Source organism: Anopheles merus, chromosome 2R (assembly GCF_017562075.2).
Source record: "Anopheles merus strain MAF chromosome 2R, AmerM5.1, whole genome shotgun sequence".
Lineage (NCBI taxonomy): Eukaryota > Metazoa > Arthropoda > Insecta > Diptera > Culicidae > Anopheles > Anopheles merus.
The window spans coordinates 15,397,580-15,408,509 of record NC_054082.1 but is presented as its reverse complement, the minus strand read 5'-3'; the positions used below and the strand labels follow the sequence as shown (position 1 = coordinate 15,408,509).

Sequence of the window (10,930 nt, the reverse complement as noted above, 5' to 3'; positions counted from 1 at the left end):
TCCGCCAGGTGAGCCGGGCAGGCATTTCCTCCCGAGCAGCAATCGGATGGCTGAAGTGATGATGATGCAGTACCGACGGCGAAGCCCCTAAGCGCTGTTTGCTCTGCACTCGACAAATCGGCATCGGTGGACGGCCAATCCATCGAACGCTTACCCGCCGGCGTATTTGAGCTTGTGTATGGGGAGCTAAATTTGAGACAGCACTAAAACGGAAGTTTTTTTTTGCTGCATGTCTCACAGTACAATAGCAAACAACGCAAACAGCGCCTATGTGGTTTTCGATTGGTGATGTGATTTTAAGTAATTTATTCCGCCGAAATGTGTGGCAGCTTATTTGCTGTATTGCTACAATCTCGCACGGCCAGCTCGCCGTGGCTATCGCAGTAAAGAGTGGCAGGGATATGCAAAAACATTCATATGATAAACTGTGATTAGATGCTCTTGTAGGTGCGTGTGTAACGCACCTCAACCATACAGGCACAAAGCCCACGCTTTGAGCAGGGAGAAAATCACACCCCACATACTTCAACCCATGCTCACGTCAACATGCTCCATGTCAACCGCAAGTCCCAGCCAGGCATCTCGGCTGTACATGCGACAGACACACACACACCAGCTTGCATCATAAAATCATGCCCAAGTCACAGTCATGCCAATGGCATTTCTCTTCAAATTTTACCGTTCACGATCCCTTTTCGCCCACCATCACAGACCGACAGCACCGAACCTATCGATTGATGTAAGGCAAAGTGACAGATATCAAAATAACGGCCACCTTCCCTCCGGTGCACAATATAAGCACGAGCTTTATCAAGTGCGACGTGAGACGACAGCCCGACAAACAACAGCCAGACAAACACGGATGGACGGGTTCTCCCAAACCCTTTTTCCCTCCGTTTGCTCGATACGGCTCGGCGCATTTCATATCCGAAACCGCAAAGCTCCCCACGACAGCTCGAGAACAAACGTACGGACAGCAGCTCGTCACCGAGGGTCATACACATGCCCGTACACAAGCCTCATAATAGACAATATGGAAAATAGTCTCCCTTTCTCACACTCGCTTTTGATTATACATATTTCATCTGCAGTCATTCATCCATGCAGCGGACGTGTGGCCCGGAGACGAACCAACCAGCCACCCACTTTGGGGTGCGAACTATTCGCCCAGTAACCGTTGTGCCGACTGTCTTGACTTCTAAATCTGACGTCCCTGCCATTGCCGGCCCCACAACCACAGCTCAACAGGAACTTGTCGATCGTGCACAACTGGCAGAGTTGCCCAGAACGGACCCAAGTGGACCCCCAGGGGCAGGCGGGTCGCAGATCGGTGCATCTCGGTGGACGAACCGGCGTGCCAGAGCCAGAGAAAATGCCAAACACGTAACCTTTACCGACAGGTCAATGCAAGCGGCTTCTCGTCTTTCAAAGTTTGAAGGCTCTTGGCTCCTCATGTCCTACGCGTCTCGTAATAATACCAAACTGCCCGACCCCGCTCGCCCCGGTAGGCATAACCGCAAAACCTTGCCCCCTGTCCGGTTTGGCGAGGTGCAAGATTTACTTATCTTTGCTGCTGCCCAAACCGTTGGCTCTTCTCGACGTCCGATCGTTTGCCCGGCAGTGTCACAATCAAACGAGGCATGATGAAACCCAACCCGCACTGGTTGCGAGTGTGTGCCTACTGTCCAATCGGAGGCAATCAGACGACATTCAGCTACTGAAAGGGTGTACCATTTGGTCATTCAAATGGAGGTTTCGGTGGAGGGAAAAGGCTGCACATTGGCAGTTCGGTCCATTTGCCAATAATTTGCTTCAAACCTAAGGATTTCCTGCGCATCGTTCACTGAAGTGGGCCAGTTTTGTGGTCAGTTGGAAGGATGTTTGCTATATTGAGTAGTTTTTTTTTTTTTTGTTGGCACTCGCTTTTTTCAGTTTGCTCTCCAACCATCGATCTTCACAATGTGAACCCTTCATTCGGTACTGCGCAAAATTTATGTCACTTCTTGCTCTTCTGTAGACTACGCACGCAAACCATTCATTCAACCGATCATTTAAAAACCTCTGTCCATAAAACGACACTGGCAATCGCGTCGCTAAGTTAATAAGCTAATAAGAAAGCAAAAGATCCAACTTCAAAAACAACTTTTTTACGACTTTTTTTTTTGTGAATTCCAAACAAGCACAACCGTACGCTCTGTGCTGGATGTTGCAGTGTCTTCTTGGCTTGAACCTAGCTTGAAGCAATCGAACGCACGTCCAAAATACGCACACTTTGGAAGCCATTAAGTCTGCTGCTCTCAAAACATGGCCCGAAAAAACAACCGTAGTGTAGTGTGCAAAACATCTCGCCCGGCCCAGTGGATGGATCCAACAATGGTTCGAATTGAACCGAGCAGGAAGATTTCAATTCCGACCAGAACCATCCATCCAGCTCTTCGCGCGCACAATCGGTCCCATTGTACCGACGGATAGTATAATAATGGCATGCGATTGGTGGCAGATCGATACAGTTCAGTAGCAACCATCCGATCGTGCCATGGTTTGCGGTAAGGAAACGTTGATCGCCCTCGGCACGCTGCTGCTTGCCTGCAGTCTGCTGGAGTGGGCCGAAGCTCGTGGAGCCACCAGGCCCAGCCTCGACGTTGGGCAGCGGTTGCGTGCGTTGAAAGCGCGCAAAGCGTCCGCAGTCAATGGTGCAACACTGCCCAAGTTCAAGCCGTGGGAGGCGGGCCTGGGCGTCTACAAGGAGGGCGACATCATGGAGCGAGCAGTCCGCCAGCGGAACGGTGTGGCGCTGAGCGCCTTCCCGAATGCGCGCTGGCCGAACGCAGTCGTACCGTACGTGGTGACGAACACCTTCAGTAAGTAGTGCACTCCCAGGGTTTGCCACGCCCCAGGCTCGTTTGATGATGATTGATCATTTTGTTTCCCCCCCCCCCCATTAGCGACAACACAGCAGGGCGTCATTCAATCAGCAATGGCACAGATCGCTGCCGCCACGTGTGTCCGGTTCGTTCCGCGCAGCACGGAAGCGCTGTACGTGACGATCGGCAACGGCGAGAGTGGCTGCTGGTCGTACGTTGGCCGCAGTACGCGCAACAGCGAGAACCAGGTGAACCTGCAGAGCCCGGAGTGTGTGGACATCGGTACGGTGGTGCACGAGCTGATGCACGCGATCGGTTTCTATCACGAGTTTACGCGCCCGGATCGTGACGAGTGGGTGACGATCGATCAAGGCGCACTAGCGGCCGAGTACCAGACGGCCACGTTCTACGCCGACAACTACGGCAAGATGGCGGCCAGCGACGTGGTGCTGTACGGCCGCAAGTACGACTACGGCAGTGTGATGCACTACTCCAAGTACGCGGCAGCAGCAAGCCGTACGCGCCCCGTCATGAACAACCTGCAGCCCTGGACCGGTGACTTTGGCAACGATAACGGCCTGTCGGCGGCCGACATCATCGACATCAATTACATGTACTGCAATGGGACGACCACGACCGCGGCACAGGCGGCCACGACTACTACCACTGCCAGGCCCGCTACCACCACGACAACGACTGCACGCCCGGTCACTACCACGACAACGACTACGACCCGGGCACCAACCACCACGACCCGGGCTCCAACCACCACGACCCGAGCTCCAACCACGGTACGTCCGGGCATTTTCACCACGCTTATCCAGGTGCCAGTAACTCGCTTCCTCGAGATACTTCGCTCACTGCCACTGTTTAACCTGTTCAGCTTGGGCTGAGCGCACTAGCGTGCCAGTATCAATTCCTGCCCCTCCCTTCCACATCATGTAAAGTCGAACTGTCTAAATATATTGTATGCAAAAACACAAAACCAGCGCTCGAATAAAGCAAAACCTTGTTAACAAAGTATAAATGCGGTGCTATTGTAGGGCACTTGTTGGTTTGTGTGTTATGGCGGTTCAGTTGTGTCAATAAATACGGCGCAGTTGAGTTGAACGCTACAAAAGTGGCCATTCTGTGCTGGTTGTTTACAGGACCAGTTCTATTGGGAGGTAAAAATCTTGCAAAGCAAAAAAAAACACACACAACAAGCGAGCTTTCTTGGCAAGCAAGAGCGCTCCAGAATCGAAGCAAACATACATCACTATCCAAGGGTATCTTAGCAACCACATGTTTGCCGTAATCGTACGCGTACGGCACTATCGTCCGATCGGATACGCTTCGTTCGTTACTTAGAGCAGCTGAAAAATGAACTCGAGCAACAACAAAAATGCAATTTAAGATATTGCATCTCCGTTCGACAAGGTTAAGCAGGAAAAAGCACAAATCTCCTCCAACAACACGACAACTCGATCTGAAGTAGTATCTCTCTCTCTCACTCTACTCTCGTTCTTTCTCGAGAGCATCTTGTACCGTAATCCCCCGGGCACGTGTTCGTTACCGATAACTCCTGCTACGAGCGTGTGCATCGCTTCATGCAAACATTTGCATACGTAAGCATATGCAAAGAAGTTCAAAAGTTGATCCGCACGCCGGGGCGAAGGTCAACACGTGCAGCCAGCTGTGCTGTGCATCCGGCGGGACACGGCGTCTTACATTTTAACCGTAAGCTTCACAAAATCAAAGCAGTTGCCCGATTGGTATTTAGGTTTCTTTGAAATTACAAAAACTTCTACATTGGTAGCATGAACAGAGAAAAGCATCCAATTGTCTGATTAATGTTAAAACTAGCGCACACACACACACACCTCATATTACGTGATTCTGGTACTGCCGACTCTCGTCTCAAGTGCTGCAACTATCAAAGGGCAACACTGCAGCTTTCTTGAGCCAAACCAAAACTAAGGCACCACGGCGCTTAACCACACATTAGCATCCCCGGTTCTAGGGGCAACAACTTTCCGTCATCCGTCCGTCGTGCGACGTTGGTTGAGTACTGCGATGCAATCGCTTACCGACGCTTTCTTCGCTCAACTTACCCATCTTACCCATGCGGTGCACCGTTTCCCGGTGCGGCCCCTTTTGCTGCGGGTAAACCAAACCTCCCTTCGGAGCCCCCCGGCCAACTGATGCGTCCTCACTAATCCCTGTTTACAGTGGTAATAACAAACGCAAACACTCGACTAACACGCATCAAACCACATGCACATAAGCACACACAGTCCCGTAACCGCGAACACTCCAGGGCCGCTGCCTCACAAGCATCTCCGATGGCAACTAAAGCCGTGTAGAGAGCGCAGGACATGGCAGGACACCTACGCAAGGGCGACGAGTTGTGGGCCTGGTGTTTGTGCGCTGGTGGGGATGAGTGAAGTGAGTCTTTGCCGAAGACGGGACCCTGCTTTGCAGATTGTTTGCACAGTTATTGAAATAGATGCTGTTGAAATTGAATATACATATTCCAGGCAGCCGCCCAATCTTCAAAGGTGCCCTGCAATCCGAGCACATCCGCTCGCCGGCATCCCTGCTGGTCGACTGTTTGCAAAGGTCACAAGCACAGCCAAAGGCTCGAGAGATTTTGAGAAGTTGAGGCATGGGGAGCTCTCTGTGTGCGGCAGCTTGATTGTTTGCCGAGCTGCCTCCGGTTGCGTACGATTATATTATATCTCCTAGCAAGGTAGCGGTAAAAAGTGTTCCACTTCTGGGGAGTATCAAACGGGCACGAGATTGGAATGTCATATACGATATCATTATGAATGGAAATGAGAACTAGCCTCTTTGAAACCGTATTAGTTCACCTTTCCGGTTACGACAAACCTGCAAGGGTCTGTTGACAGAAACATCTACATCACTCGCTGCTAGATTTGAAAGCTGTTTAAATATGTTTCTATTTCAGTACGTCACCACTGCTAACAACTGCCCATTGCGACACAATTAACGAAGTTTGTGCTGAAAACATCACAAGCCAGCTTTACCGATCGCTCGAAAATCGACTTTGGTTCATGCCACGATAGCACACATCACCACTGCGTCAAACTCCCATGGCAACCGTCATGCGATGCGTTCGCCGCTTGCTTCGATTGTGAACGGTGACGTTTTGTCATAGAATTTGCCAGTAACACTGCTTCCATCAACCTGTCAGCCCCATTTCCGGCCAGCGGCCACGCAACGTCCCACTGTTCACTGGGCTCGAATTCAATTTTGCACATGAATCACAAATCACACTTAAATCCTCAACGCCACAGGACAGAGACCACTTGTCAGCGGTCGTTTCAATATTCCTGTTGTATGTTTGTGTGTGTGTATGGGCGTATGTTTCTGTCGTGCTTCCCACGCGTCCCAACCGAGTGCTCCCTCCCCCATCTAGAGGGCACAAGAAACTGTATATCTATACCTTTCCACCACACTTCCGTTCCCGACTGTGTCAATCACGCACTTCGTTCGGCAGTCCGTTTGTAGTCAGGCGGCCAGGCGAACATTATGCTGACGCTGATTGAAATGCTCCCTGCTCGCACCAGGGAAACTGTAATCTTCGCTCAACTTTTTGTTACCCCGCTGCATGCCGCCGCCGCCGCCGCCGCTGCCGCCATCACCTTTTCCACCCTTAACATTGTCGCTGAAAGTTGATCAACCGCACCGCTGTTTGCGGGCCTTTAATCTGATGGGGCTCGCAAAAAAGTTGAAATTAGTTTTCTTTCGACCATCTTTATACCCCATTTATTGTGAAAAGTGACTTTCCCCCACCCCGTTCGCTCGAAAAGCTGTTTGCGAAACTGGCAAAAACTTCCCACACACATTACCACCGCCGCCTGGTTCGTCGCCTGTGCGCCACCCGTTACAATTAACATCTTCAACATTCCCCAATGCCCGCTGAAAAGACGTGCCAAATGGCCAATGTTGTCTTCCTACCGTATCTGGGGCAAAGGTTGATAGGATGGGGCTGTACCGGAGGGCTGCCGAAAAATGCCGGAAATTCAATCCGGGATTACTGTGGAGAGGAAAGTGGCGGGATGTCCCAAACCTTCGTTCCATTCGTGACGCTATCAGTAGTTTAATTAACGAACCCCTTTTTAACCCACCCCCGGGTGATGGTTGATGCCTCGGGTCGGGTGGTCGGTGTGGTGGAGTTGCTAATGCTTACTGGAACTGGGGCGGCAAATTCAATTTGACCCTTCTCAAATCATCACCTGAATCACACGCAGAGTCACATACACACACACGGGGTGCTGTATTGGAATTAGATTCTCACGACATCTTCTCGAACTCCTTCCCCCGAGCATGAGACAGCGTGAGAGAGAACGAGAGAGAGACAGAGAGTGAGTGAGATAGTTGGATCGTGGCAACTAGTTTCGTCGCAAACGACCCTGTAGATGTGCTCGGCAGGGTATGGTGAAGTTTAAGCACTTCCGGTGTCATATGGTGAATGTTCCCGCAATCAGTAACGGACGTTTAATTGGATTTAATATGTTAATCGTTCATGGGACTTGTGCTGCTCCATTTTCCAACGTTCCGAGGGCGGGGACATCAATGTTGAACGGTCATTTAAAATGCCCGGGAGGGGAAAGTGAGCAACGGAAAAAAATCGTATATACTTCAGGCATTCCATTACGATCTCTCCCTCAGCGAGAGAGAACGAGAGCGAGAGAAGGAGAGTTACGAGCAATATGGGATCTTCCCAGTAGATTTCCATGTCCAATTCGCTTTTCATTTACGATTACAGTCAATGATACTGTTCTCGCTTTGTTTGGGAACATTGTCGGGCAAACTCCTAACATTACATTACATTACAACATTGTACCAAACACAACAGAAAATAAGAAATGGCCTGTCTCGTTTGGTCCTTATCTTTACCGAACCCCAGTAGCAGAAGCTTTGTATAGCCTTTCCCCCTTAGGGAAGGTACATCCACCAGTGGACCTACAGCGGCATGATGTCTTTCTCGGCGCTAGCAATGCCAGCACAATCTTTGCGTCCAACCCCGAAGTGTGCCAAAGAAAACATCCTCAGGGATGTGCTCGTGTCACCGCAGCACCGGCGAGCAGGCGAAAGATACACGGCGGAGCACCACTTAGCTACTGGAAATGATTGGTCATTACTGTACTGTCGCGCGCGGCCAAGAGCCACATGATTCAATCCACTTCCGGGTCAGTCGCGTAAATTGAAAATAAAAAAAAGAAGCCAACCACTTCCAACACGCGTCTGCACAGTGCCATTCTTCGAAGTGAAACAATTGAACAAACGACCAGGACACAGAAAGTTGAGATGAAATGTTCCACCACTTCCCCGGACGGACAAAATGACAATCTAACGCGACTGACTTTCTCTGGACGCGTTGGTGGGACTCGTCCTTTTTCCCCCACCGGTTTGAGGCGTGACAGCTTCCCGCGTTGTCTTGTAATGGAAAAGGAATGTTACACAAAAGCAAGCAGGTGAAATTGCGTACAGAAGAACGCGTACATTCCCGCCGAAACTGGGTCAAACTGTTCGGTTTTTGGTTGAGATGAACAACTCACTGGTTGAATTGCCGGTCATGTTTAACAGAAAAGATCTGCAGACACGACACAGCACCAGAAGATGGTAAGAAAGTAATTGCATCTTTTGGCGTAACAGGAAATAATGCTCCATTCCTGTGAGTGTGTATCCCCCTCCTTTCCATTGAGGCATCAAATATTGCTCTTGGATGATGGAGAGATAGAGAGAGAGAGAGTAAAAGAAACATCACAAGTCGACAGTAAAAAAAGCGATGAAAGAGATTGTTTAAGCATGTGTATCCCTCCCTTAACGAACTTTAGATCTTTATCCTCCAACTACCAACAAACAAAAAACCGTTGCTTCCATTTAATAGACTCTGATTGTCCTGATGGTGGTACGGCACGGTTCGAACCGGTTGCAATCGGCCATTGCATTTGGCACACAATCACAATCACTCATTTCGCAGACACATTTTCCCTCCCCGAATGCTTTGCCAGCATCAAAGCATCAACCACGGCGTCTGAATGTTGGCAAAGATCCTTCAGACATTCCCCATTTTTGTCCGTTGGCAGCGCGATGGCAGCTCGCAAGACGCTGGCGGAAAACTTAAATGTGTCAGACTGGTAGTAATCGATCGATTCGATTGCTACCCTGCACCGTACAGGGTAGTTTGGTTTTTCGGTTGATGATTTGCAGTACATTTTTCACCAAATTTTATGAACTAAAATCTCTTCAAAATGATAGAAATGTTTGTAAATCTAGTTAGAAACCCCTACTGCCAAAGAAGACTACCAGTCACGCCCTTCCAATTAGTAACTCCAGTTTGCAATCTTAACCGGATTATCGCACAGCAAGCAATAACGTTGATCCACCCTGTCTACAACCGAGTGATGGTCGGCCTGAATCCGCTTGTTGCGTTTGCGTGCCGGTTCATTTAGATTCTCTCGTTCTTATCTGCTTCCTTTTTTTTCCTTCATCTATGCACTTTTCCGGCCATTGTCAGCGAAACGTCTGCTGCTGCTGCTGCTGCTGCTGCTGCTGCTGCTGCTGCCATCAAACAGCAAAGCGCACCCCTCTGCAGTCTCTCTTTCTCTCTGTCTCTTGCAAAGAAGAAAGGAAACTCTATTAAGATCCGATTTTCCATTTCCCATCACCCGCCAAATCCGGTCTTTGACATTTATCCCTCGCCTGCCCCCCGGTCCGGGTGTCCCCGTCCCTTTTGCGGCATCGCATCACGGAAGCCGACCGTAACCGACTCCCCGGGTGGAAGATTGATTCGGCCCGACCCTATGGCGATTGTGTGATTTGATTACGTCGTCTGTTTGAGTGCTTCTGTGCTGTGGCGGGCAGCAAACCTGCAGATAGAAGAACTTCACACCACGTTCTTTTTACGACCACGTTTGCATAAGGTTGCTGTTATGGGGCGGGTTCGTTCTTTTTTGTGCAAAATGTGAGAAAGTGAAGAGTTTTTTTTTATCTCTTTGCAATCAAAACGCCACTTTTTTGTTTGAAGAATCACATCCTTATACGTGAACGAACGGTTGCACCCATTCCTTTTCTGGCTTTTCACCTCACCATTTTGATAGTGACGCTGTTGTTGTTGTCTGTTTTCTACGCAACAAAACCCATCGGTGCAGGAGTGCAATCTCACCGACCGACCGACCGACCGACCGAAGTCCATCGATGACAGCGAACCGTCAACAATAGATCCATTAGCAGCTGGAAAGTCAAGGAGTGCGCACTCCAAACCTGCCAACACCGTCACGTATTGTTCCCCCGGGAGGATGGTGGTGATGCGAGTCCAAACACACACACACACACACCATAATAAAGTGCCCGAAAAGTGAAGGTTGCATTTTCCGTAGCAGTAAAGCGATGCATTCAAGCAGCAGTGGGAAAGGCACAAGAAAAAACAACAGCTCAGCTGCATTCTGCTGCACCGGTACGCAGCAACTGTGGTACGTGGCGATGAGCGCTCGAAAGTCAATGCGCAAAGCAAACAAACACTCACGTGCGCGCTGTTTACGTACACAGCCTGCTGTGATGGAAGGATATGAGGAGCAAAGATCTTCCCTTTTTACTTTGCGCAACCCTTTGGAAAACAAAGCATCTGCTGAAATGCTACAACTCCCTAAAGCGGTTGCTGGCTTGGTGTGTGTGTGTGTGTGTGTGTGTGGTTATATGAATGTGAAGGAAGTGAATGTTTTTTTTTCTCGGTTTTCAATCAACCCTCCCCCTTAAGCCAACCAAGTGATGGAGTAGAACTGAGTAAACCGACCATAAATTTGAGTTGAGCAAGATTTAATAAAAGTAGATAAATTATTCAACCAAACTTCCCGTTTTGGGGCGAGACTGATCCCTGCCCGCCAGGTGCTTGATCCCCTGATAATAGACGCATTTTTTCCCACAGCGCGCATAGCGTACACACAGAGGGAGCGGAATAGCAATGCATGAGCTTATATATTATTTTTCCGTTTTTGGTAAAAGTCTCAAATGTGATTTTGAAACACTTTTTTTTTGCTGAATATGTGTCACGTTGC

The 10,930-nt window shown here is 49.6% G+C and overlaps 1 protein-coding gene across 1 annotated transcript; it reads left to right on the top strand.

Annotated features, from left to right (window-relative positions):
- The first annotated feature begins 2,495 nt into the window (after positions 1 to 2,495).
- LOC121589981 (zinc metalloproteinase nas-14-like) lies at positions 2,496 to 3,887 on the top strand. The gene is made up of 2 exons (XM_041909287.1): positions 2,496 to 2,861; positions 2,946 to 3,887. Exons 1-2 carry the CDS (start codon positions 2,537 to 2,539, stop codon positions 3,755 to 3,757), a joined length of 1,137 nt encoding a protein of 378 aa, XP_041765221.1. The 5' UTR covers positions 2,496 to 2,536; the 3' UTR covers positions 3,758 to 3,887.
- The last annotated feature ends 7,043 nt before the right edge of the window (positions 3,888 to 10,930 follow it).

Bases quoted from the DNA above. Each gene is read 5' to 3' on its own strand.
- LOC121589981 (XM_041909287.1), top strand. From the start codon at position 2,537: ATGGTTTGCGGTAAGGAAACGTTGATCGCCCTCGGCACGCTGCTGCTT. The intron at 2,862-2,945 runs GTAAGTAGTGCA...CCCCCCCATTAG, and splicing joins CGTGGTGACGAACACCTTCA to CGACAACACAGCAGGGCGTC.